General features: G+C 44.9%; 1 protein-coding gene across 6 annotated transcripts in view; it reads left to right on the plus strand.

The window, feature by feature from the left end:
• Positions 1-21,957, plus strand: part of LNX1 (ligand of numb-protein X 1) — a 167,521-nt gene that overhangs the window by 65,019 nt on the left and 80,545 nt on the right. For 5 of the 6 annotated variants that reach the window (XM_010992831.3, XM_064486578.1, XM_010992833.3 and 2 more), the window contains one exon: positions 6,555-7,047. In XM_010992831.3, coding sequence (XP_010991133.2) covers positions 6,656-7,047 — 392 coding nt within the window. In that variant the 5' untranslated portion in view covers positions 6,555-6,655. Of the gene's footprint in view, positions 1-6,554; positions 7,048-14,826; positions 15,202-21,957 lie in introns of those variants that run through there. The other variant, XM_010992835.3, reaches the window with a different exon arrangement.

Raw genomic sequence — 21,957 nt, forward strand, 5'->3', positions numbered from 1 at the left:
AAAGAGGTAGATTTGGAAAACAGTACTGATGGCCTTGTTTCCTTTAAAGCCAGGAAAGTAAAACTATGGAGGAAAAAATTCTGGTTTTAGTATAAGTAAAATATTTAAATTCAAAATAATACTGTATGTATGTATTGAACACATAGTTTTCATGTTTCTCACTTTTTTTTCCCAACTACCTTAATGATCTAGGAAAAACAATTTAACCACTAAAAAATACACAAAACGTGTATATTAGGACTCAGGTTTCCTTTTGCCCTAGGCTGCAATGTGGGTCACATGGCACTGGTGGGATAAGTGTATCTGTTACTTAGGACTGTCTTCAGTGGATTTTTAGGACCATGTTTGTCACAGGAGAAGTAGAAATTTTCCATAAGCAATGCTTTCTGGCAGATAAGGGGAGAACCCTAATGGTCCAAGGTGACTGACTGGTAAAGCCTCTGAGGACACTTTCCTTGTCGAGCACTTGTGTATCTTTTTTTTTTTTAACTGTGGGAGGGAAGGGGAAAGGAGCATCTGGAGCTGTAGGACTTCCAGTTTATCCCTTTGCTTGCCCCCCCATCAGCTGCCCTAGGCCTGTCAGTGTTTTAATTTTTTCATTTATTAGTGAATGTCGGTGAAGGCTCATTGATGTTTATGCTCTGGATGAGAAAAATTCTCTTTGATTTACCATTTGTTGAAATGGTTTCCATTTCTCTTGTGTTATTTATGTCAGGACATTTTAGAACAAGAGTTGTCAACATAAAGGAATGCTTACAAACAAATGGCGGAGCCCCAAATTCCCCAAATACCATTCGTTCTTTGAATCAGATTATATGCTGAGAATTCCAATACTGGAACCGCTTAGCCATTGAGGCCTTCATTCTGTTTGTATAAATCTACCTAATGCCTCTAAATATCTTTGCATTTTCTAAACTGTGTTCCTAGCATTTGATTTTGCTTTTAAAAGCATCCACCTTTCTATTAGTCTTGATTCTTTTCCCCGTCTATGGCCAAGAATTGCTGATAGCTTCCTCTAGGCCTCAGGGCAGCGTTCCCTGCTCAGCTCTGGCAGGACTGCAGTACCAGCCCGGGTGTGCACTGCTGCCCGGGGAGCAGATGCAGTCTTTGGCTCTGGGAGTGGTTAGTTACTCCCACTTCACTTTGTCCTGGAGACCTGGGGTTCATGCTATCCATAGATTGCAGGAAGGACGCTGATAAATTGGGGAGCTTGCAGAAGAGTGCAGTCGGGCTCTTGGAGTCTGCAAACCTGAAGGAAGGTCGGATACACTTCAGGCTGCTGTACCTAGGGGGCACTTGGAGTCTGCCCTCAAATAATTGAAGGATTTAAGGAATTAGACATATTCTAAATGGGACCCATGGAGGTAGTGGGTGAGGTCTAGGGGGGTGAATTTTGGGTCAATACATGGACTTTCCCTCACTAGTAGGTTAGAGCTATTCAAAGGCAGAATGATCTATTTTATAAGGAAATAAAGTCCTGTTTCATTTAAGGACCATTTCTCAAGGCTCCCTTTCAACCTAAAGAGCCTATGGCTATCATGTTTCATGTTTGTCAAGGTTAAAGTACCAATGCAGGACACATTGCCATTTGACTACAAGGACAGATTCTTTTGAATATCATGAGGTCCCATTACTATTGTTGGAAAGCTGTGACTCATGCACCTATTCAAGGGATGCTCTGGAGTCAAGTCCCTTCAGTAGGAGGAAAATGTGAAATTGTCTGCGCAGCATGCCAGGTGACATGTTTATCCATCACTTTTCCAGTGCTGTATATGGTTTATTCTGACTACATCAGATAACCACTTTTTGTAAAGCCAGTGTGCATTTAAAGGAAAATTAGTGGGACAATGGCCACCAGAGACCCCATTGTTCTTGTAGATTATCTCATGCAAAATTTTTCTGCTTCCAAACAGGCTGTATCCCAAAGGCTGTTCTTTTTGTGTGTGATTTTTTTCCACCCAATTTTATTGAGATGTAATCAACATACAGCACTGTATAAGTTTGAAGTGTACAGCATAATGATTTGATGTACATACATCATGAAATGATTACCACAATTCATTCAGTGAACATTCATCATCTCATAAAGCCACAAAATAGAAGAAAAACGTATTCTTCCCTTGTGATGAGAACTCTTAGGATTTACTCTCTTAATTTTCACATGTAACACACAGCAGTGTTGATTATATTAATCATGCTGTACGTTCCTTCCCTATTACATACGTGTGTTACAACCAGACGTTTCTATCTTTTCACCTCTTTCATCCAGTTCCCCTCCCCCCCCTCTGGTAACTACATTTCTGATCTATTTTTCTATGAGTTTGCTTATTTATTGAAGTATAATTGACCTACAACAAACACTGTGTTAGCTCCTGGTGCACTACATAGTGATTTGATATTTCTGTGCATTACAAAATGATCACCACGATAAGTCTAGTTACAAAATGTCACCCTATGAAGCCATTACATCATTACTGACTATATATCCCACACTGTCCATTTCATCCCCTGAAGTCATTTTGTTTTCTTAAAATCTATTGTGTCTGAGATAAGAATTGCTAGTCCATCTTTCTTTGTCCATCCCCTTACTTTCAGCCTGCATGCGTCTCTAGCTCTGAAGTGGGTCTCTCTGAGTCATTCATTTTGGAGCTGGAAGTTTGTACCTCTTAATCTCCCTCCCAAAGGCTGTGCTTAAGGCTTTTAAGTCTTCAGTCTACCGGATTTTTCCAGTGCAGGAGTCAGTGTACATACGCCCTCTGAAGACCCTCTCGGTTGCAGACACTGCTGACTCACTTTTGCTCTGAAATGCACCTTTGTTATCAGGAAAGTGTAGAATTTGCAAGTTAGGGAGAAGAACTTCTGTAGCGATTTCCAGCAAGATAAACGAATGGGAAAGGAAGTGGGGATTGAGGGAGATTTTTACTTTTCGTGGTACTTTCCAGCACGACATTGGTGGACGACACTTCTCTCTGAAAGTCACCTCAGGCCTCTATTCCACCCCAAATCAGAGAGGAAGGAGGAAGGTTGGTTCCTGAGCCATAACAGGGCCTACCAAGGAGGTGTAAGGTCTCCGCCCCCACCACCCTACACACACCCGAGGAGAGAACCCACTTCCTGCTCTTTCTTACTCCAAACTGCAAAGAAGCCCCACTGCGGCTCCCTCCTCCTCTCAGCCAGGGCCAGCGTCCCCACACACTGAGCACCGAGGATGCACTCAAAGCTGACAGGCCCTCGCGCTCACTTTTAGGGGAGAAAATTGTTTACTTTTGAAGCCTTAATGATTTTTGATAATTTCTTCTCAGTCCCTCAGCAAGATAAATACATGTCTAAAAACATGATCCATCGTACATGCTAATAAGATGTAAACTGGAACTAAGAAACATCAGGTAAATGATATTAATCATATTTTTTAAAGTCTACCTAGTTTTTTTCTTTGGAGCCCCAAATTGCTTTTTCAGCCAACTCTCTCATCTGTGTCTATTCATATAGGCTTTATTTAGTCTAAAGCAAAGTTGGAAAATATATACAGTGATGTTTACATTAATATTATGTGAAGAATCTGGTTTACTCACATGAGTAAGTGCCCGAGAATTCAAATTGCTCTCAGAGAAAAAAAGGAAGAAAAGAAAAATGAATTGGTGTTGGAGCTAAAACCAGCCATTTTTGCTTGTCCCTGTCCACTCACCCTTCCTCAGGCATCTTACACTCAGTAAAGTCAGAGCCCTTTCATTCAGAGACCTTGGGAAAGGGGGGTCCCCCTTGCAAGGAGGCCGAAAGAGATTTTTAACCTTCTAATTTCCTGGGGCTCCTATATTTAGTTGGTCACATTTTGGGATTCTGACTGGTCACAGTCAAGAAAGATGCCAGGAGAAAAGCAGCAAAATGTGTAAGAGCAGTAACTGGAGTCAGCAGTTACTCTGGGTTTTTTGTTTTTTGTTTTTTGGTGTGACTGGCAAGTTTCTTACCTGCTTCACCTGTTTCCTCATTTGTTAAATGAAAAAAAACCAAAACAAAACCCCTGGGGATTGGTAAAGATTAAATAACATAATATATCTAAGGCCCCAGCATAGTGCCTGCACATGGTAAATGCTCAAAAGTGTGTCAGAAAGAAAAAAAAAGAGATTTTCCCAAAAGCCAACCACCCCAAAATAAAACACCTCTACTTTATTAGCACAGAACCATAGGACTCCGTTTCTGAAAGGGATTTCATAGTATCTAGTCTGGTTGTTTGCTTTTATTTTCGTTAAGCCAGGGTTCTTTGAAGAAAATATTATGAGGAAGCTGATGTGTGAGATAAAAGTGGAGCTGGGACTGGGCGGGATGGAGAAGTGGAGACAGCCCACCATCCCTCCTTTCCTTTTCTGGAAGACCCTGAGGCCTCTGACACACCTTCCAGAGCACAGTGTACAAACCAAAAATCTGGCCATTTCACCGATAAAGGAATGGCCTAGAATTGTGACGTTTTTTCAGTAGTTCGACCAGAGCACTCCTGTCACTCTCGGGCCCAGCACAGCGAGAAAGAACAGACAGAACCCAAACCCATGGAAGTATTCGACAAAACTCTTACAATTTAAAAGATCTAGTGTTTTAGTTCAAAATACGTGAACTTCCTTTCCTAGAGTAGATGATAATCTTTTGGGTGGCCCATTTCCATTCTCGTGTTTATTTTTCCACTGTTTTTCATGCCCCTTAAAGCACTTCCTGTGAGGTTCCAGTACCTTCTATCAGCCTGAAGGACACACAGCAGCTGTGTAGGTTTCCATGAAACTGAGCTAGAAACAACTTCACCCTCACCTGCACCCTCTGCCTTAGCCTTCCATGGGCTCTTTGGATGCTAAATAAAATGCTGTGATTCCTACATGCTTTCACATTCAGGGCCTTTTACTTCCACCTCTTGACCAGACTGTGCTTCCAGGCGTATTAGTGCAGCCCAGAAATGTAAACATGAAGCTGACTCAGTGAAAGTTTGAAGTCGATGGATTTTCTTTTTCAGATAAGTCTCTGTTTGTACAAACAACCTCGGACTTTATTTGGAAAAGAAAAAACTAACACAGTTTATGACTGCTGTGCTATTTCCAAACGTGGCTAGTTTCCTGTTAGGTTATTCATGTGTCTTTATATCCCCGTGGAAAGCTGAAAGTCGTTTTATTTACTTTCAGAAAATTAGAAAGTTGAGTTGGGGGATAGGGATAGGGGTAGCTGCGGGATTCTTAATTGTCCTGAGAGTCGACCCAGAGTCTCCTAGCACTTACCTGCCTTTGCACTGCTTATCTGGACTTCTGATTATAGTGTTCACGTCCACCTTCCCTGGACTGGGGACTCCATGAGGGCAGGCATGTCCTTTAAATCTCTCTTGAAGGTCTCTTCCACAGCCAACTCACTACCTAGCTCAAGTTGGTGCTCAAAAAATGTTTACTGAAAACAGAGATGTTTATGATTCTCATTGTTACAAATCTCATTCTACTGCAGCTCATTAATAAAGATGATTGAAGGCCCCAAAAAAAATCTTTATTGACTGATTATCCAGGAAGTCATGTTAATCAGGCATGTTAAACACTCTATCTTAAACTTATATACCAAAGGGAGTTACATGCTGGGATAGTACACTCCTAGTTTGAAATATATATATATTTTTTTTTTTTTGAATAAAAGAGATGATTAGAACAAAGGCAGTCAGGCGCACGCACACTCGCGTGCGCGCGCACACACACACACACACACCCCTTTATAGAAACTTCAGCTTTTAGTTTCCAAGCCAACAGAGCTAGACTGGAGACAGAATGAATTCAGTAACAAATATACATTATGTAAGGATAGTTAATATTCAATGTGCACTTACTATATTCCAGGGACAATTCTAAGAGCTTTATGTCTCATATCTCTTAATCCTCACAATAATCCTATGAAGTAGGCTATTTTTATCCCCATTGTACAGATGTGGGAACAGAGGCTTAAATCATTGGCCCGCAGTAGTGGCGGGACTGGCCCAGGTGGTGTGGCTCCAGAACCCACTTTACCACTAAGTGACTGAGTAAATGAAATGCATGTAGAAGAAAACACTGCCTTTATCATCAGAAACATACAGCAGCCTCAACTTCTCAGATGATTTAGTTGAAGACTCCGAGGTCCTATATATTCTGAGTTTTGGAGAAGGGTGGGGAAGCTAAGAGACAGCCATCAGACTGTTAACTGCTTTTCTTCTTGTCCTTCTCTGACAGAGAACTTTATAAATCACTGGTCTTTTTAGTTAACAAATTACATTTCTTAGAGTGTATTTCTGGGCATTTCCCAGATGTTACCCAAAGGATTTTCACCACATCAACATGAGGTTGTTAAAGGTAAACGTGGTTGCTGCTGGGATAGGTGGTTAAACTGAGGCAGAAGGAGGCAAAGACGCTGGCCCCGGGCCATGTCAGTCACCCGAGTGGGCACTCAGCCCTGGCTTCTGAGTCACCACTCACTTCTGGCCACCGGCAGCCCTGCCTCACGTTCATAACAAGCCGCGTATTCAGCGTGCTGTGCAATCCAAGATGAGCTGTCTTATTCTCTTTCAGGTTAGTGGATGGCTCTGGGAAGACCTTGATTTGCTCCCGAAGAAGCTGTGTTTTCGTGGGTTGGCTTCCGGTCATACTGCCCCGCCCGGACCCAGTCGACCATGAGCCAGGCAGATCCTGCCGATGACCCAGATCCCAGCCCCGCACCCCTGTGCGTGGTGTGCGGCCAAGCCCACTCGCCCGAGGAAAACCATTTCTACACCTACACAGAAGACGTGGACGATGACCTCATTTGCCACATCTGCCTGCAAGCTTTGCTGGACCCTCTGGACACTCCCTGCGGACACACCTACTGCACGCTCTGCCTCACCAACTTCCTGGTGGAGAAGGACTTCTGCCCCGTGGATCGCAAGCCTCTGGTTCTGCAGCACTGCAAGAAATCCAGCATCCTGGTCAACAAGCTCCTCAACAAGCTGCTGGTGACCTGCCCGTTCACGGAGCACTGCGACGAGGTGCTACAGCGCTACGACCTTGAGCATCACTTTCAAACCAGGTAGGGAGGGCCTCCCGGGCGGCCAATCCCGAGAAGCCCCGCCCTCGCGGCGCCGCTGGAAGGGCGGGTTGTTCCGGCCTGGGCGCTTTCTCTGCGTTCTGCTTTGCAACCAAGGAAAGGATTCATTCAAAATAAGACACGCTTTAGGTGTTTATGGCTGTAGTTCAGTGTGAGAAAACAGCAGGAGGTAGAGTTTGGGGGGTGGGGTGTTTATAGGAATTTTTTGGTAAAATATACGTAATATAAATTTACCATTTTAAGCATTTTTAAGTGTACAGTTCAGTTGGCACTAAACACATTCACATTGTGCATCCATCACCACCATCCATCTCCAGAATTTTTTTCATCTTCCAGAACTAAAATGTCATATCCATTAAAAAAAAACAAACAAAAAACCAAACCAAACCCAAACAAAATAACCTCCCCATTCCCTCGTCTCCAGCCGATGTAAACCACCATTCTACTTCCTGTCTCTATGATTTGATTGCTCTGGGAACCTCATAGAAGAAGCATCATTCAATGTTTGTCCTCTGTGACTAGCTTATTTCATTTGTGTGCATTTGAAATGTGAAAGATACTGGAAAGATCTGATGAGCAGCTTGCTCTGAGGCTCCTGTTTCCCCAAAAGGTGTCCTGGTGGACATGGCTTGTTTTTTACCTGAGAAAAAAATATCTCCCAGTTTGGCCCATGAGTATTAAAATTTCCTCTTTATGGGAATTGGCAAAACCCACCTGTCCTTTGGGGAGATGTGAGGTTTTTTCAACTAAGTTTTCAAAAGGAGAAATTTAGAAAACGTTTGTCCTCCGACCTATTTGTTCTGCAAATTTTTCAGCCAGTGGTCGGACCACCCCTGCTGGTGGCCGACATCACCGCTCCACCTGTCTGCCTCTCATTTTGTCCACTCACACCGTCCTGTTCCTGACATTCTTCGTGTGGACGGCCTCAGCGGCTGCCCGGGTCTCATGCACGTGAGGTACTCTCTTAGAGCACTTAAGACGCTTAATAAAGCGCGAACAATAATGCCACAGTTATTTTGTAAGAGGAAATTTGGAAGCTGGTGTTTATCTTGGTTCCTGTTCTGACAAGGGAAAGAGGCAGGTGCAGGTGTTTTTATCTAAAGGTCACATTCTTCCAGTCATGAAGCTGAGTCTTTGTCTTTGGAGACATGCGGATTCTCTAACGTGGACGTTTGTGTCCAAAGCAGTGGCCTGGGTGTAATGCTATGCACGTGGTTTCCATGCTGAGTACTTCGGTGAACTCACTTTTCTCCCCTAGATGTTGAGCCAGACGCATCTAACTCAGGCTGGTGGGCTGCCTCTGAGCCTCTGCTGTTGTTGGTGTTTGTTTAAACTAGGATGCACCTCTTCTCTGATGGCCCAGAAGGAAGTGCAGGCAGAGGAGAAGGGGCAAGGGAGTCTATTTGTGACCTCTGCTGCAAGTTTTGCCCAGGGAGGAGAGGCGTTGTCTGCAGGGGAGTTGGTCTGGGGTCAGAGGTGAGGTGGATGCCGACAGGTGCTGGTGCAGGGCCAGGGCCAAGTCTGGGGCCACAATGGGGTAGGGGGCTGAGGAGCATGGGGAGGAGAAAAGGCCCTAATAGACCTCCCTCCCCATGTGCCCGTCTTTTGCCACCTATGCATCTGTGTTGGGGTGCTGTATTCATTTCTTACTGCTGCTGTAACCAGTGATCACAAACTTAGTGGCTTAAAACAACTCAAGTGTGTTACCTTACAGTTCCGAGGGTCAGAAGTCCAACGCGGGTCTCACTGACATCAAGGGCTTGGGAAGGTAGTTCCTTTTGGCTCTAGGGGAGAATCCCTTTCAGCTTCCAGAGGCTACCCGCCTTCCTTGGCTGGTGGCCTCTTTCTCCATCTTCATTTTTTTATTTTTACTTTTTAATGGAGGGACTGGGGATTGAACCCGGGACATCATGCACACTAAACGTGTGCTCTGCCACTGAGCTCTACCCATCCCCCTTCTTTCTCCATTGTTAAAGCCAGCAGTGTAGAGTCTCTCTCTCCTTTTCCTTCTTTCCCTCTTTCTCTTTCCTCTCCTTCCATCCTCACATCTCTTTCTGTGGCTCTAATCCTCCTGCCTTTCTTATATAAGGACACTTACGATTACATTGGGATCCACTCAGTGAATCCACCTGGATAATTCAGCATCCTTTCCTCAGGATCTCAAGATTCTTAGTCATATCTGCAAATCCCTTTTGCCATGTGAGGTAACACATTCACAGGTTCTGAGGATTAGGAGGTGGACATCTTGCAGGGGGGTGGTCATCCTTCTGCCCACCACTGGAGGTTTGCAGGGGAGGAGCAGAGAGGAGAGAGACAAGGAAAGAAATAGAAGCAGCCTGTGGAGAGACAGTGAAAACACAGCAGCCCCTCCCCATCCCCTCATCAAGAACTGATTTGGGGTCAAGGCTATCCCTAAAAATTGGGATAAGGTGGCACATGGATCTGGGAGCAAGGCCAGGACAGCAGTGGTGCCAGGGAAGGGCTGGGAAGAGGCAGCGGGGCGTCTCTGGAGCCCCCAGGAGAGGGGTGATACAGGAGGGCCTGCGCTGCCTGGAGTGGGAATTTCATTCACCTGCCCATGCTGGCTGAGTGACCCGGACACCTCAAGGAAGCCTTGGGGGAAGGCCTGATGAATGCTCAGCTGATAATGAGATGCATGTCTGCAAAACAGAAGTCAGGAAAGAACCCCAAACTTTCATCACCTCTCTGAGCTGCAGCCTCCGCGGCCTTCACAGGCGCCGTGGGCAGCCCTGGGTGGAGGGGAAACTCTCCCGGAAGGTGCTGGGCCTCCACACTCGTTCTTGGCTCCCTCCACACTTCAGCTTCCTAAGTAGGTTGAAACCAACATTTCCAAAAATAGATTGTATTTGTTAGTCATCAAATGCTTAATATACACTTCCTTTCCCCCTCCCTGTTCCCTGGGCATGTCTTCTTTTTTTTCCTTTTGGCCAGGATTAAGAATTTGGAGCTAATCCAGAGCCCGACTCCAGAGTTCTCTTGGGCCTGTGACTGGGCCAGTAGACGACCTCTTCCTCCCCTTGGAAAAGATGTGAAGACGAAGTAGTTACTACCTCTGGAGTCCCTTAAACTGGGAAAACTCAGAGCTCCCAAGGGGACAAGTGTTTTTCCTTCCATGTCTATGTGAGGCCTCCAGGTTGGTGGCTGCTTGGATGGGAGGGTTGTCTTATGTTTGCCCTAGAAGGTAGCTTTGTTTATAAAGTTTGCATTCTTGGTTTCAGTGTTTAAAATACAATAAGTTAAAAAACATTCTTCCGCTAGTGCCGCTTTGATGAATAGAAACTAGGCCGGCTGAGAACTAGTATGGAGAACTTAAGTGCAACTCTGGTTGAAAGCCACCGTGAGACTGATGAGGATGCACACACACCCTCCCCGGGGTCTTGGAGAGCTGACAGTCCCTGGCTTCCCGGGAAGCCCCACATATAGGTTTCTCCACCTGCATGATGGGGACTTACTGCAGGTGGCTCCTTGAATACAAGGCTCTTGCAGAAATGAATAACATTTAGAATGTTTCGGTTGTTCCGTGAGGAAGGGCTGTGTGCTCCAGAAATGTTTTCTAGGGCTCTGCTCACGGCCTGTCTGTAGGATCACTGCTAATAGTAACAGCAGCCCTGCGTCAGGGGTGCTGCCTGTTTTCTGCAGAATTCATTTTCATTTGTAAACATTGTTATTTTACAACTTCAGACCCTAAGTTGAATGTAAATCCTTAACTAAAACATTTAGGACCAATGGTGGGTATGCGTGACTGACCAGACCAGTGATGACTTGGAAAACTATTTCTGACTTCAGACCAGAGAGGTCTTCTGTGGGAGTAAATCTGCACATGTGAGCTACTGTTCGGAATCTTCTGGCTAATTCTGTTGACCTCTGCCCTCTTAGATGCTTGCAGACTCCCGTCACACGAGCCTCCTGTAAAGAATTCCCACAAGAGTGATGGGTTTGCTGAGTCCAATGGCAGCCTTCCTAACCAAGGGACACTGCCAGTGGTCATGGTGGGGGCACTGCCAAGGGCCAATTCGATGTGTGTCTCTTGACCCAGGCCAGCAGTGGGAGGGTGTGTGGAGGCAAAGCTTTTCCTTCCTTAATCCTGAGTGGGAGTTATGTTAGCCTCAAGGCGCCATCTTCATTTTGCAATATCATCATCTGCATATATAACATTTATCAAGGATCCACAAGAGGCCAGGACCAGAATGAGAGAAAAATCTCTACAAGTCATGATTTCTGCCTCTGGGAAATGACCTTTTAGAGGTTAAGGAAGAGAATTTGAAAACACATGCATGTTGAATTGTTTCTTGGGACGAGTCGCTTTGCCCTGTAATTTCTCTCTCGTGGCAGTTAGTAAAAATGGGAGATGATAAAGCTGACCCGTCTTCAGTGTTTACGACCTCGGATAGAGAGCTCGTTGTTCAGTTTTGAAAACAGCCCTGAATGAAAATGTGATGTCACTGGCACACCTGACTGAAGGCTCTCCGGGGTTATTTTCTTGATTAACTTGAAACCCAACGTCCTGGAAGTTTCTTCTCCAAAGACCTACCCTGGAACTTCTCCTGACCTTCTCTTCCCTCAGGGGTTCTTTTCTGTAGTGTGTTTAGTGCAGCACAGGCTCAGCTAGCTGTCCACACGGCGGGGAGGGGTTTACTGCTGGAGAGAGGATCCAGGGGGGTGTGACTCTATAGAACGGTGGGTGGGTGACAAGTTTTGTTGGTCATTTCAGCCTGGCTCAACATCTCCACTCACTGTGCCTGACATACATCCTTCATGTGACTTTCCAGCCTTGAACCCAGCTTCCTCCTGGCCCTACCTAGTAGAGAGCTGCTCTTTTATCTCTCCTGGGCATGGAAGAGATGAGGCAGTTCCCTGCATTACTTTTTGAGAGAATTATTGAGTGTCCATCAGATTAATCTCCAAGTAATTCTTTAAAGAAACCACATCATCCACAACACTCATACCCAGAAAGCTCCCTTACGCTTTTCCTTTCTTTCTGGACATTTATTATTTATATGTATAAATATTTAACCCCTGCCATGGCTCTTGTAAAGTCTGAAGTCCTTTTTTGCTAATTTGCCTGTGATCAAGAAAGACTGGTCCAAAAAAATGGACTCTTTAACTGAGTTGAATTCTCTTTCATTCAATAAACATTTATTGAGCATCTACTCTGCTCTAGGCACTGTGGTGAGGATATAATAGAGAACAGGACCAGCAGAACTCCCGCCCTCAAGGAGTCCCCTGTCTAGTGAAAAGAAACAAGAAAACAGGAGGTGATTGGTCATGTCTGAGATGACATTGAAGAATAAGTAAGAATCAGACAGGCAAAGGCTGGGGGCCAGGATTAGGGTTAGGATCGTTTGCTGCAATCCATGACCATTTGAAGGTGGGATTTTTATCCCCAAGGGATTGTATTAGTTTGGATTACATCAGATGGCAGGTAGTAGAAAATTCAAGTTATATTGGTTAAACTCTGTAAAAGTTCTCTTTTTCTCATTTGACACAGCGTCTGAGGCTAGGAAGTCCACAACTCATATGATGTTGCCTTGATGCCATCAGGAATCCAGGCTCCTTCCTCTTTTCAGATTAGCACCATGTGTCACCTCATGGTCTCAAGATAGCTGTTCAAGCTCCAGCATCACATCCAAGTTCTAGGCATAAAGCATCAGGCAGGAAGGGCAAAATACAATGTGCAAACAGAGACTCCCTCCTTTAAAGAGCTTTCTGGGATGTCTCACCCAGTAATTTCTTCTTAAAACTCATTGGCCAGCATTGTGTTACATGGTCGCCCACTTGTGGGAGAGACCAAGTACATTACCACCATGAACAACCCTGGGGGCTGTTACAAAGAAGAAGAGATTAGACGTTGAATAGGAAAGCAGCAGTTTTTGCAAGAGTGACAGAAGCAACAACAAAAAACAGTACCTTTATTTCTGTATTGTATTCATACCCAGCAATGTCATAGCCTTTTGAAATGCAAGGTGAAAGGCAGGCATTGTTCATTTTCCATAGAGACTTGGAGAAGCACCATGACATGCCCAAGATGATAAGAAATACATCTAGTACACCTTGAAGCCCATGCCTATATTATATATGATGCTGCTTATGAGTTATGTGCTACACAGTAGATCCTGGACATTCAAGAAGAGTATGTTCCAGGACTCTGTGCAGCTCTGTATGCAGGAAAGGAGTGTACCATGTCATGCCCCTAATAGTGCAGCAGGAAAGAAAAGCCAGGATGAGAAGAGCAAAGCCTCTTGGAGACAGGTGCTGAGCTGCCAACTACGCTTATCCAGGATCATTAGTGGCTATTAATAACGACATTTATAGCAATAGCTAACACTCATTGAGTCTTTTGTTCTTATAGGCATTATTTCATTCCACCTTCATAAAAACACTGTGAGTTAAGTATACTATTGTCTTTCCTTTACAGAGGAGGATACGGAAGTTCAGAGAGGTTAAGGAACATGCCCAGTGTCACACAGCTCCTACGTGGCAGAGCTAGGGTTCAGACTCAAACCTGTTTGACTCCAGCATCTAAGTTCCAAACCTAACTTCCTCTTTCCTGCTCTTCACCAGCTCTGACACACTCTTGCATACCAGACCTAAAGGAAATGGAATTCAAATTAGGGCCTTAAAAATTATAAATTAATGGATGTCAGGCTTTATCAAGGTTGCTTCTCTCCGATCCAAACTGTAGAAATTAAGTCTGTACCTCCTCAGGGTCTAGTGGAGTTTAAGTCTTAGCCTTGCCTCAGGTAAATGCAGATCTCTGACGCCAGATTCCTACACGGTTTATTACAGTTGGTCTCATCCCATAGATTTTTCTCTGGTCTTCTTCCTGTGAAATGTAATTTGCTGTAATAGCTTGGTTGTCATTAATATAACTATCCCTTTGAGCCATTTCTATTAAGATTTAGGCCTTCAGTTAGCAAGATGGATTTTACTCTTCTTAAATATGGAGTAGGAGAGGAGACCTGGGGCTTCTGGGGCATTCCAGAGCTTAGGCGTGCAAAGTCCTGGTGTTAAGGAAGGTAGTAGAGTCTAGAATCACAGATCTCGAAGCTGGAAGAGATGGTGTGGTCCAGCTTCTGCAGAACCAGGCTGATAAGGCTTTATTGATTCCATTTCAAAGATGAGATGACTGAGGCTCGGGGCTTCAATGAAATGCCCAGGATCCTACAGCTAGTGAGAGGGCTTAATTCAGTTACTCAGGGGAGCAGGAGGAATGGAGCAACTCCCCCCCCCCCCCAGAATATGAGGCTATGCACTGTTTGGACAGAATTTTATGTCTGTCTATCAAGGTTCTCTGTGAGTCTCAGAGAGAATGACACAGCCTGTTCTTATATAGGGACAGTTTGCAAAATTAACAAGGAAGCTGTCACTTCTCTTAGCCTCTGTCAGTATAGTCGGGAGAGTGACAGGGAAAATATCTTAAATGCATATTCTAAATATACATGTAGAGTGGGGTTGGTTCGTATTAACATTCCTGTGTTGCAATATCTGAGGAAGGCTCACTGTAAGCTCAGATCTCCAGACTGTGTTCCAAAGATGCTAATTTTGTCCGGGGTCTTCCTCTAGCAAGCCGTAGGACAGCTTTTGAGCGTTTGCTTATTCACGCGGTGGGCTCCGAACGTGCCATGTTCATGCCCTCTTCCAACACAGATTAGCTTCCAGCCCATCTGCTCCCAGCCAGTGATGTAAATGTACCAGCTGCTTCCCGAGAACCAGTCGGCATCCTGCAGGAGGGGCAGGTCCCTTTCCCGGGCATCAGCCTGCTTGCTCTCAGCCTAAGCCTTCTCGCCAACCATGGTGGGTTCCTCCGTTCTCTCATCTCCCCATCTGAGAATCAGAGCGCACAGTCCTCTTACGGGCCCGTGATTTATCAGCGTGGCTCAGCTAAGGGCTCTAAGTCTCATTCTCTGTGATCTGCTGATTGTGGGAACATGGCAAGTGTGTTTTAAAGGGGCTGGGCTGGGTTGGGCCCCTGCAGCTGACGGAGAGAAGGTGGCCAGGAAGAAAGCAGCATCCTGCTTGGAAAATGAAGGCACTTCTGTTGCTGGTCCTGCCTTGGCTCAGCCCTGCCAACTACATTGACAATGTGGGCCACCTGCACTTCCTGTACTCAGAACTGTGAGTCCCCCTCTCCCCCTGCCTGCCTGTGTTTGTGTGTCGGGTATGTCAGGGGTGGGACCTGAGTCCATTCCTTGGCTGGTATGTTTGTTTAGAGGAATAAATGCCACATACACTAGATGCACTTGGACAAAACACCCTGCCAGTGGTTTAAAGCAGCGTGCAGAGCTGTCTGTGACTTAACAAAAAAACACCATCTTACTGATGCAGTGCTTTCCCAATGAGGCATTTTTTTTCCTGCTTCTGTGCCAACACTGCTTTCTTTCTTTCTTTCTTTCTTTCTTTTTTGCTTCTCTGCTTTTTCCTCAATAGATGTGTCTTCTCTTCCTTCCATAAATAGAACCAAAGAACAGTTAAGAACAGAGCCTGCATGCACAGATGTTCACTCTCTGTCGGGCATTTCTAAATTGTGACCAGATATCATCCCTTTTTGAGACAGTCTCCATGCCTGAAAACACATGGAGTATCAGTACAGGGGCGAGACAGCCCTATATGGAAAAAATATACATCCCTTTTGTTTTTATTTTTGGTAATGTTTATACATGGAAAAGCAGAACGAACCATGCAGCAAACACCCATCTTCCTGTCACCTGGATTTAGCAATTAACATGTTGCCAATTTTGCCTCGTTTATTTTATTTTTTACGGAAGTGATTTGGAGTCGATTGCAGTCATCGTAACATTTCATCTCTAAAGATTTTTACCATGCATCTCTGAAAAAGAAAGACATTCTCCTCCATGACCTGTGTCCATTTTATAAGAGGAAATGAGTCATATCCCCAACCTTTACAGTGATATTTTTCTGGCTCTTTTCATTACTAAGCTTTGAAAGAGGATTGCAGACTGATGCGAATAGCTTCTAGCAATCAGATGAAAAGTGCTGCCGTGTGTGCCTCAGCGTTTGGAGCACTTGCAAAAATGTAGTCCTCCTTACTCACCAGACAGGTAAAAAGAGCAAGAGTTGGCTTATGTGTAAATTAGAGTCAGTGGACAAATGAAAAGAGGGACATTAAATACAGTCCAAGAACCCAGACTAGGAAAGCTTGGCTGGTCAGATTTAGATAGAGATCCCCACGTGTTTAGATACGTGGTGATAACCAGTGCCTCTGTTATAATTAGCCAGACTAACCAATTCGCCCAGCACAGTAGATGCTCAATAAATACTCAATAAGTAGAGGGAAAAACGAATAACCTGGGTCCTTGGAGGCAGGTCATTCGTTTTGAAGACTCTTCATTTCAGGATTTCCTGGTCCAGTTTGGAGAAGAAGGTTCAAAGAGAAAGTATCTGGCTTAAGCCTGTATAGCGAGCATCTCTGGGTTGATAATGACATTGTGGAAGCTCTTCTAGAAAAATATACAATGGCAGAATTAGTTGGGATTGTGAAAAGTTCCCTTCCTCTCTCTTGATGGATGCTGAAATTGGTATCTCTGAAATCTGGCACCAAAGCATGCCTCCCCATCCTCTCACCACCCACCACTGCCCCACCTCTACCCTGCTGGCCTTTAAGCTGCTATGTTAGTTTCCTAGAGCTGCTGTAACAAATTACCATAAATTTAATGGCTTAAAACAACACAGATTTGTTCTCTCATAGTTCTGGAGGCTAGAAGCCTGAAATCAAGGTGTCAACAGGGCTACGCTCTGTGAAGTCTCCAAGGGAGAATTCTTCCTGGCCTCTTCCAGCTTCTGGTGGCTCCAGGCTTTCCCCAGCTTGGGGCTGCATGACTCCAGTCTCTGCTTCCACCTTCATGAGGACTCCACTGTGTCTGCTCTCCACCTCTATGTCTTCTCCTCTTCTTAGGAGGATACTTGTCATTAGATGTAGGGCCCCTCTGGATAATCCTGGATGATCTCATCTTGAGAAGCTTAGCTTAATTGCATCTGTTAGACTCTTTATCCAGATACGGGCACATTCACAGGTTCTGGGTTACGTATATTTGGCGGGGGTAGGGGGCATCATTCAACCCCTGACAGGTGCTAATGAGGAGCCTTTCCATCGTTACTTTCCCTTTTATAGCCTAATTGAAGGAGGACTCTTTATATTGGCTTACAGCTTCCTTTTCTACAAGTACATGAATCAAAGGCAACTTCTCTGTTGAATAACTGAGTGAATGGAAGTAGGCCCTTCTTTCTGAAATGCAAAGCCATCCAGGAAGCATGATGCCAGGAAAATGCTGGGACAGTGTTCCCGAACTGATCTGAGCTTCCTGTTGCTGGGGATGCTTTATGAGAGTTCTGTGCAGCAAGTCCCTGGTGCTGGTGCTGATAATGAACTAATCAGTGAATTAATGCCACATTTCAGGTACTGTGGCAGGTGCTGGAAGGAACACAGGCAGTAAAAAATTAATCATGGTGCCCACCCTTGAAGAGTTGAGGATCTAACTGAGAAGAGACAATTTATACAGATAAGAAATATAAACAATGATCCAAGGCATAAGGGGGTGAGTCTTTACAGTAGGGTAGGTAATCAGTTGAGAGGAGGTGGAGAACATGCATTTCAGTGAAATTGATCAGAGAAAGCATCTGGAGAAGTGGGAGGTTTGAGTGGCATGTTGAAGTAATTAGGGAGGAATTAGACACAATCAGAGCTGGACAGAGACAGCGTGTCAGGCAGGGTCAACTGCACTGGCAAAAAAAGGTTGGGAGGTGGCTGTGGGTATCGGAAACATTTGGAAAACAATTGAGAGCAGTGAGTGGCAGTGCTGGGTCTGCTTAGAGTTCTTGGAAGCAGAGGCCATGGGGAGGGGAGGTGAAGACCCTTCTCTTGCCACTGTGGCTGCTGGGATCTCGAAGGCCGAGTGGACTCACCGGGAAGAGTGGGAAGCCAGGCTTTCTCCCGCCACCCCAGGCTTAGCTCTGGCATCCCGGCCTTGGGTGAGGCTTGTCCTGTGTCCCTGAACTTCCAGACCCAGAGCTCCTGGGTTTTCCTTTCTCTCTGACACCAAGGTGCTCAGCCTGGATCCTGTTCCCTAGGGGCCCAGCTGGAAAAACAGGAGCTAATCCTGTAAACAGAGTCGGATTTAGGATATGGCCCCTGGGGGTCACAAACTCAAATGCCTACAGAAACCAGGAAGGAATTATTTAAAATATGTGAACCATTCAGGTATGAGTCCAAAGGAAGTGGTGAGGCCTCTGGTCAACTGCTGAGAGGGGGTAATATATATACATACCATATATATATATATATATATGGTATCTAAAGGCTTTCAAATTCAATTTAACCCAAAATAAAACAAAAACACCTTGTCCAGTCCAGCAGATTGCTTCAGCCTGCCTGGTTTGGCCTTGAGAGCCAATAGTTTATGACCCTGGTAGGCCCCTTCCTTAAACATGTCCATTGGCACCTGTGGCTATGACGCAGAAGAGAGTGAATTCCACAGAAGCCTAAAACCAGAGTATTTGCTATAAAGGAGTCCCAATCCATAGGTTAGGGGACAGGGAGTCTAGGATTGCTCTTGGGGTCTACAAAAAGCATACCATAAGGATCAAAGGCAGTGCTTTCATCTACAAGCCCTCACCCCTGAACTCCCACGAATCCTTTCTGAACTTCCTAGACCCTGAAGCAAATTTAGGAAACAGACTTTGAGTCTCATGCGTACGAGCCTTCTTATCTTTCTGGACCTATTTACAGCCCCACGCATGACGAGACTTGTAGGTGAAGGGGCAGCGTGGATTCTGAGGACCACTCACATAAAAACTGAGGGCTGGGTTTTTGGGTTTTTTTTTAAATACAGATGCTTAGGCTCTAAATCAATTCACTAAAACAAAAATCTTGGGCAGGGAGCATCTATTGTCATCCTTAAGTTCCCCAGGTGATTCTTATGGGGGCCATCCTATTTTGACTCTGAACAAGCTCCGCACGTGATCCTTAAATTGGCACTACAATTTAAGAACCCTCAAATCCAGCTCAGATGGTGACTCAGCCTGACTTCCACTGTGGAAAACATCCCTCTGCTCCCCGCGTCTTCTCTGCTGTGTATCCTCGGCAGCTTCCATCTCCTCTGCCTGGTGAGTCCTTAGAAGGAGAGCTTTTGAGAGATTTAATTTCTGTACACCTAGCTGCTGCCCAGGGCAGGCGTAAGTTGAACTAAACGAAGTGAATTTGCCTTATGTCTTGGCCAGTTCCTAAACATTGTAAGCTGTGATCAAGAAGACCCTGGTTTGGTTTCTGTGGAAGGGAGTGTGACCCTGCTCATAAGGATGTAAGCTGGCCTCATCTCAGGTTTTGCAGAAAGCAGCACTGTGCTGAGATGGTCGCTGCTCTGGTCAATGATCTCCCATGGCTTTTGTAACATTGTTTTAAATATTCTATTTAGCAAGAATCCCAGGGGGGAAAAAAACCTTAGAGTTTGGTGGGCTGGTAAGATGCATTTTATGGTGCCCTTCAACTCCCAAAAGCCATTTACAGAAAATTGAAGGTTTTGTCATCTTTCCCCAGCCTTTCAAATTTCTAGCTCCTACAGCCCCTGAAGATACTTCTCACTTTGTTTCATACTCTGGTGGATGCTGTGTTCATGCCCATGGTGTCATGTCTGAGCGAGTTTTGAGTAGGCGTACAGTCAGTTGGAGCCTTACTTTTCAAAGTAGGTAACAGTCCTTTGTTTTTGAGATGCAGTTATCAATAAGACAGCCAGGCACAGTCGCTGGAGGATGACAGGTTCCTAAAACTAGTGCTACTGCTAGGTATCTGTGTGGCTTCTCAGGAAGTCAGGAAATGCTGCCTTTTTCTAGCTTACAGTCAGATATTCTTGGCTTGGAGCTGGCATCACTATGAAGAGTATCTGTGCCAGTATCTGGAGAGAAAACTTACTCTTTCCTGACCTCTGTAGAGAGAGCAGCTCTAAGCCAGGAAGGTTCATTCCCCCTGGAGTTTTATGCTCGGGAAATTAAAATGAGCAACTCCAATTTTGCAACTTGAATCACTCACGGCTGTGGAAGGATGTCTCCTGGAGAAACTGCCAAGAGCAGCAGGAGTTATGAGGCAGCCCTGTGTGTGTCCTTCCTGGGAAGAGGGGTAGGGTCGGGAGTCAGACACAGAACACCCACCAAGTGTCTCGGGTCCAAGGAGCCCAGCCACCCACCACTTTCCTAGCAGAACTTTCCCAGGCCAACCTGCAAAACACACCTCTGACAAATTCTCCTGTCTTTGTTGTGGTTCACAGGCCAAAGAGAGCCTTAAATCACAGCCAGCTGGGCATTCTGGGCTTTCAAGTGAGGAGAGAGCTTGCTTTAGTTTCGTATATCATGCACGAGGCCCTGGCCCGACTTCTCCATTTCGCCTTCTCCAGGTAAAGGTCAGGCCGCTGCACCAGCTTCTCCCTGACGGCTTCAGCCAGACTTGGCCATGAACTCCACAGCCTGGGGAAGCATCTCTTTTCCAGGCTTTGTACTAAACGGAGATCCACACAAGGCACGTCTAGGTTGTTGCTGTAGAATCTTCTTGCATGAATGAGGAGGAAGAGGGGTGAGGGAGAGGAGCACAGTGGGATGACCTCAGCATCCATTTCCTCCTCACTTCATTTGCGCTGTGTTAACTACTCCCAACACTTTCCAAGTTTAAACCAACAGGGTGAACTCTACGAGCTTGCCAGGAAATGCCTTCCAAGTTGAGTCTCAAAGAAATTGTTTCTTTTTCATCAAAATTGAAAAGGATGAAAAAAAAAACCAAAACTGCTGACCTCTGATTTTTCTTGTGCTATGTTTTGAGAATCTGAAGACGAGTTTAGATTAGGATTTAGAAGGAAGGAGGTAGCGTTTACAGAGGAAATGGGGTGAAGTGGAGATATCCTACTCCAGTGGTCCAGTCTGGGGGAGCAAAGCCAGAGCCCATCTGGGTTCAGTGATTCTCAGGGTCTTTCAAAGCATTGCAGCTCAGCACATGTCTCATAGGGCATTTTTCCTTAAATCTACAAACTTGTGTATTTGGAAGGAAATTGAAGCCGCATGTTCCCGATTCATTTACACTTAACTCATCAAAACGGTGCTTTGTAATGATTCTGTGTCCAAAGACCATAGTGATCCTGTTTAATGGTCTTATTTTTTTCTCCTTGGGAATTAACCAGTTCTCTTTGACCAGCGGTAAAGCAAGCCATTTGCTTTCTGGTCCCAGTCCCAAACCATTTGATTTCTGATCTAAATGCAAAACTCAGGGGGCTTCAAGGCACCACTCCAATGCTTGGGAATTTGTGTCTACCTTTCTTGGTGTCACATAACTATGTCTGGTGGATGAAAGACAAAGTGAGCTTTTTGTAGGGGGGTGTTGTTACTGGTGGGGTTTTTGTTTGTTTGTTTTAACCATCAGGCCTCACTGATTACTTTGTGTTTGATTTTTATTTTTAACTTTTTATAATGAAAATCTCAATGGAAAAGTGGAGTGTAAGGAATTCCCCATGTACCCTAATACCCATCTCCAATAATTTATGATTCATGGGTATCTTTTTTGATTTATATCCTCCTTTGAAGCAAATCTCAAGCATAGTTAATCTGCAAACATTTTAATATTTATCTCTAAAGGATAAGGATTCTTAAATGTAACCATAACACTAATATCACACCAAAACAACCACACTTCCTTAATATCAAATAATCAGTTCAAACTCCCTGTTGACTCATAACTTTTTATTTAGCTCATGATTCAAACAAACTATAAAGTTTACACATTGCAACTGGATGCCGTATCGCTCAAGTCCTCCCAACTCCCTCTGACTCCACTGAAGCAAAAGAGTTCTTGAGATAAATTCTGAGGAAAATAGCTTTGGC

The sequence above is a fragment of the Camelus dromedarius genome, chromosome 1 (assembly GCF_036321535.1).
Source record: "Camelus dromedarius isolate mCamDro1 chromosome 1, mCamDro1.pat, whole genome shotgun sequence".
NCBI classification, from domain to species: domain Eukaryota; kingdom Metazoa; phylum Chordata; class Mammalia; order Artiodactyla; family Camelidae; genus Camelus; species Camelus dromedarius.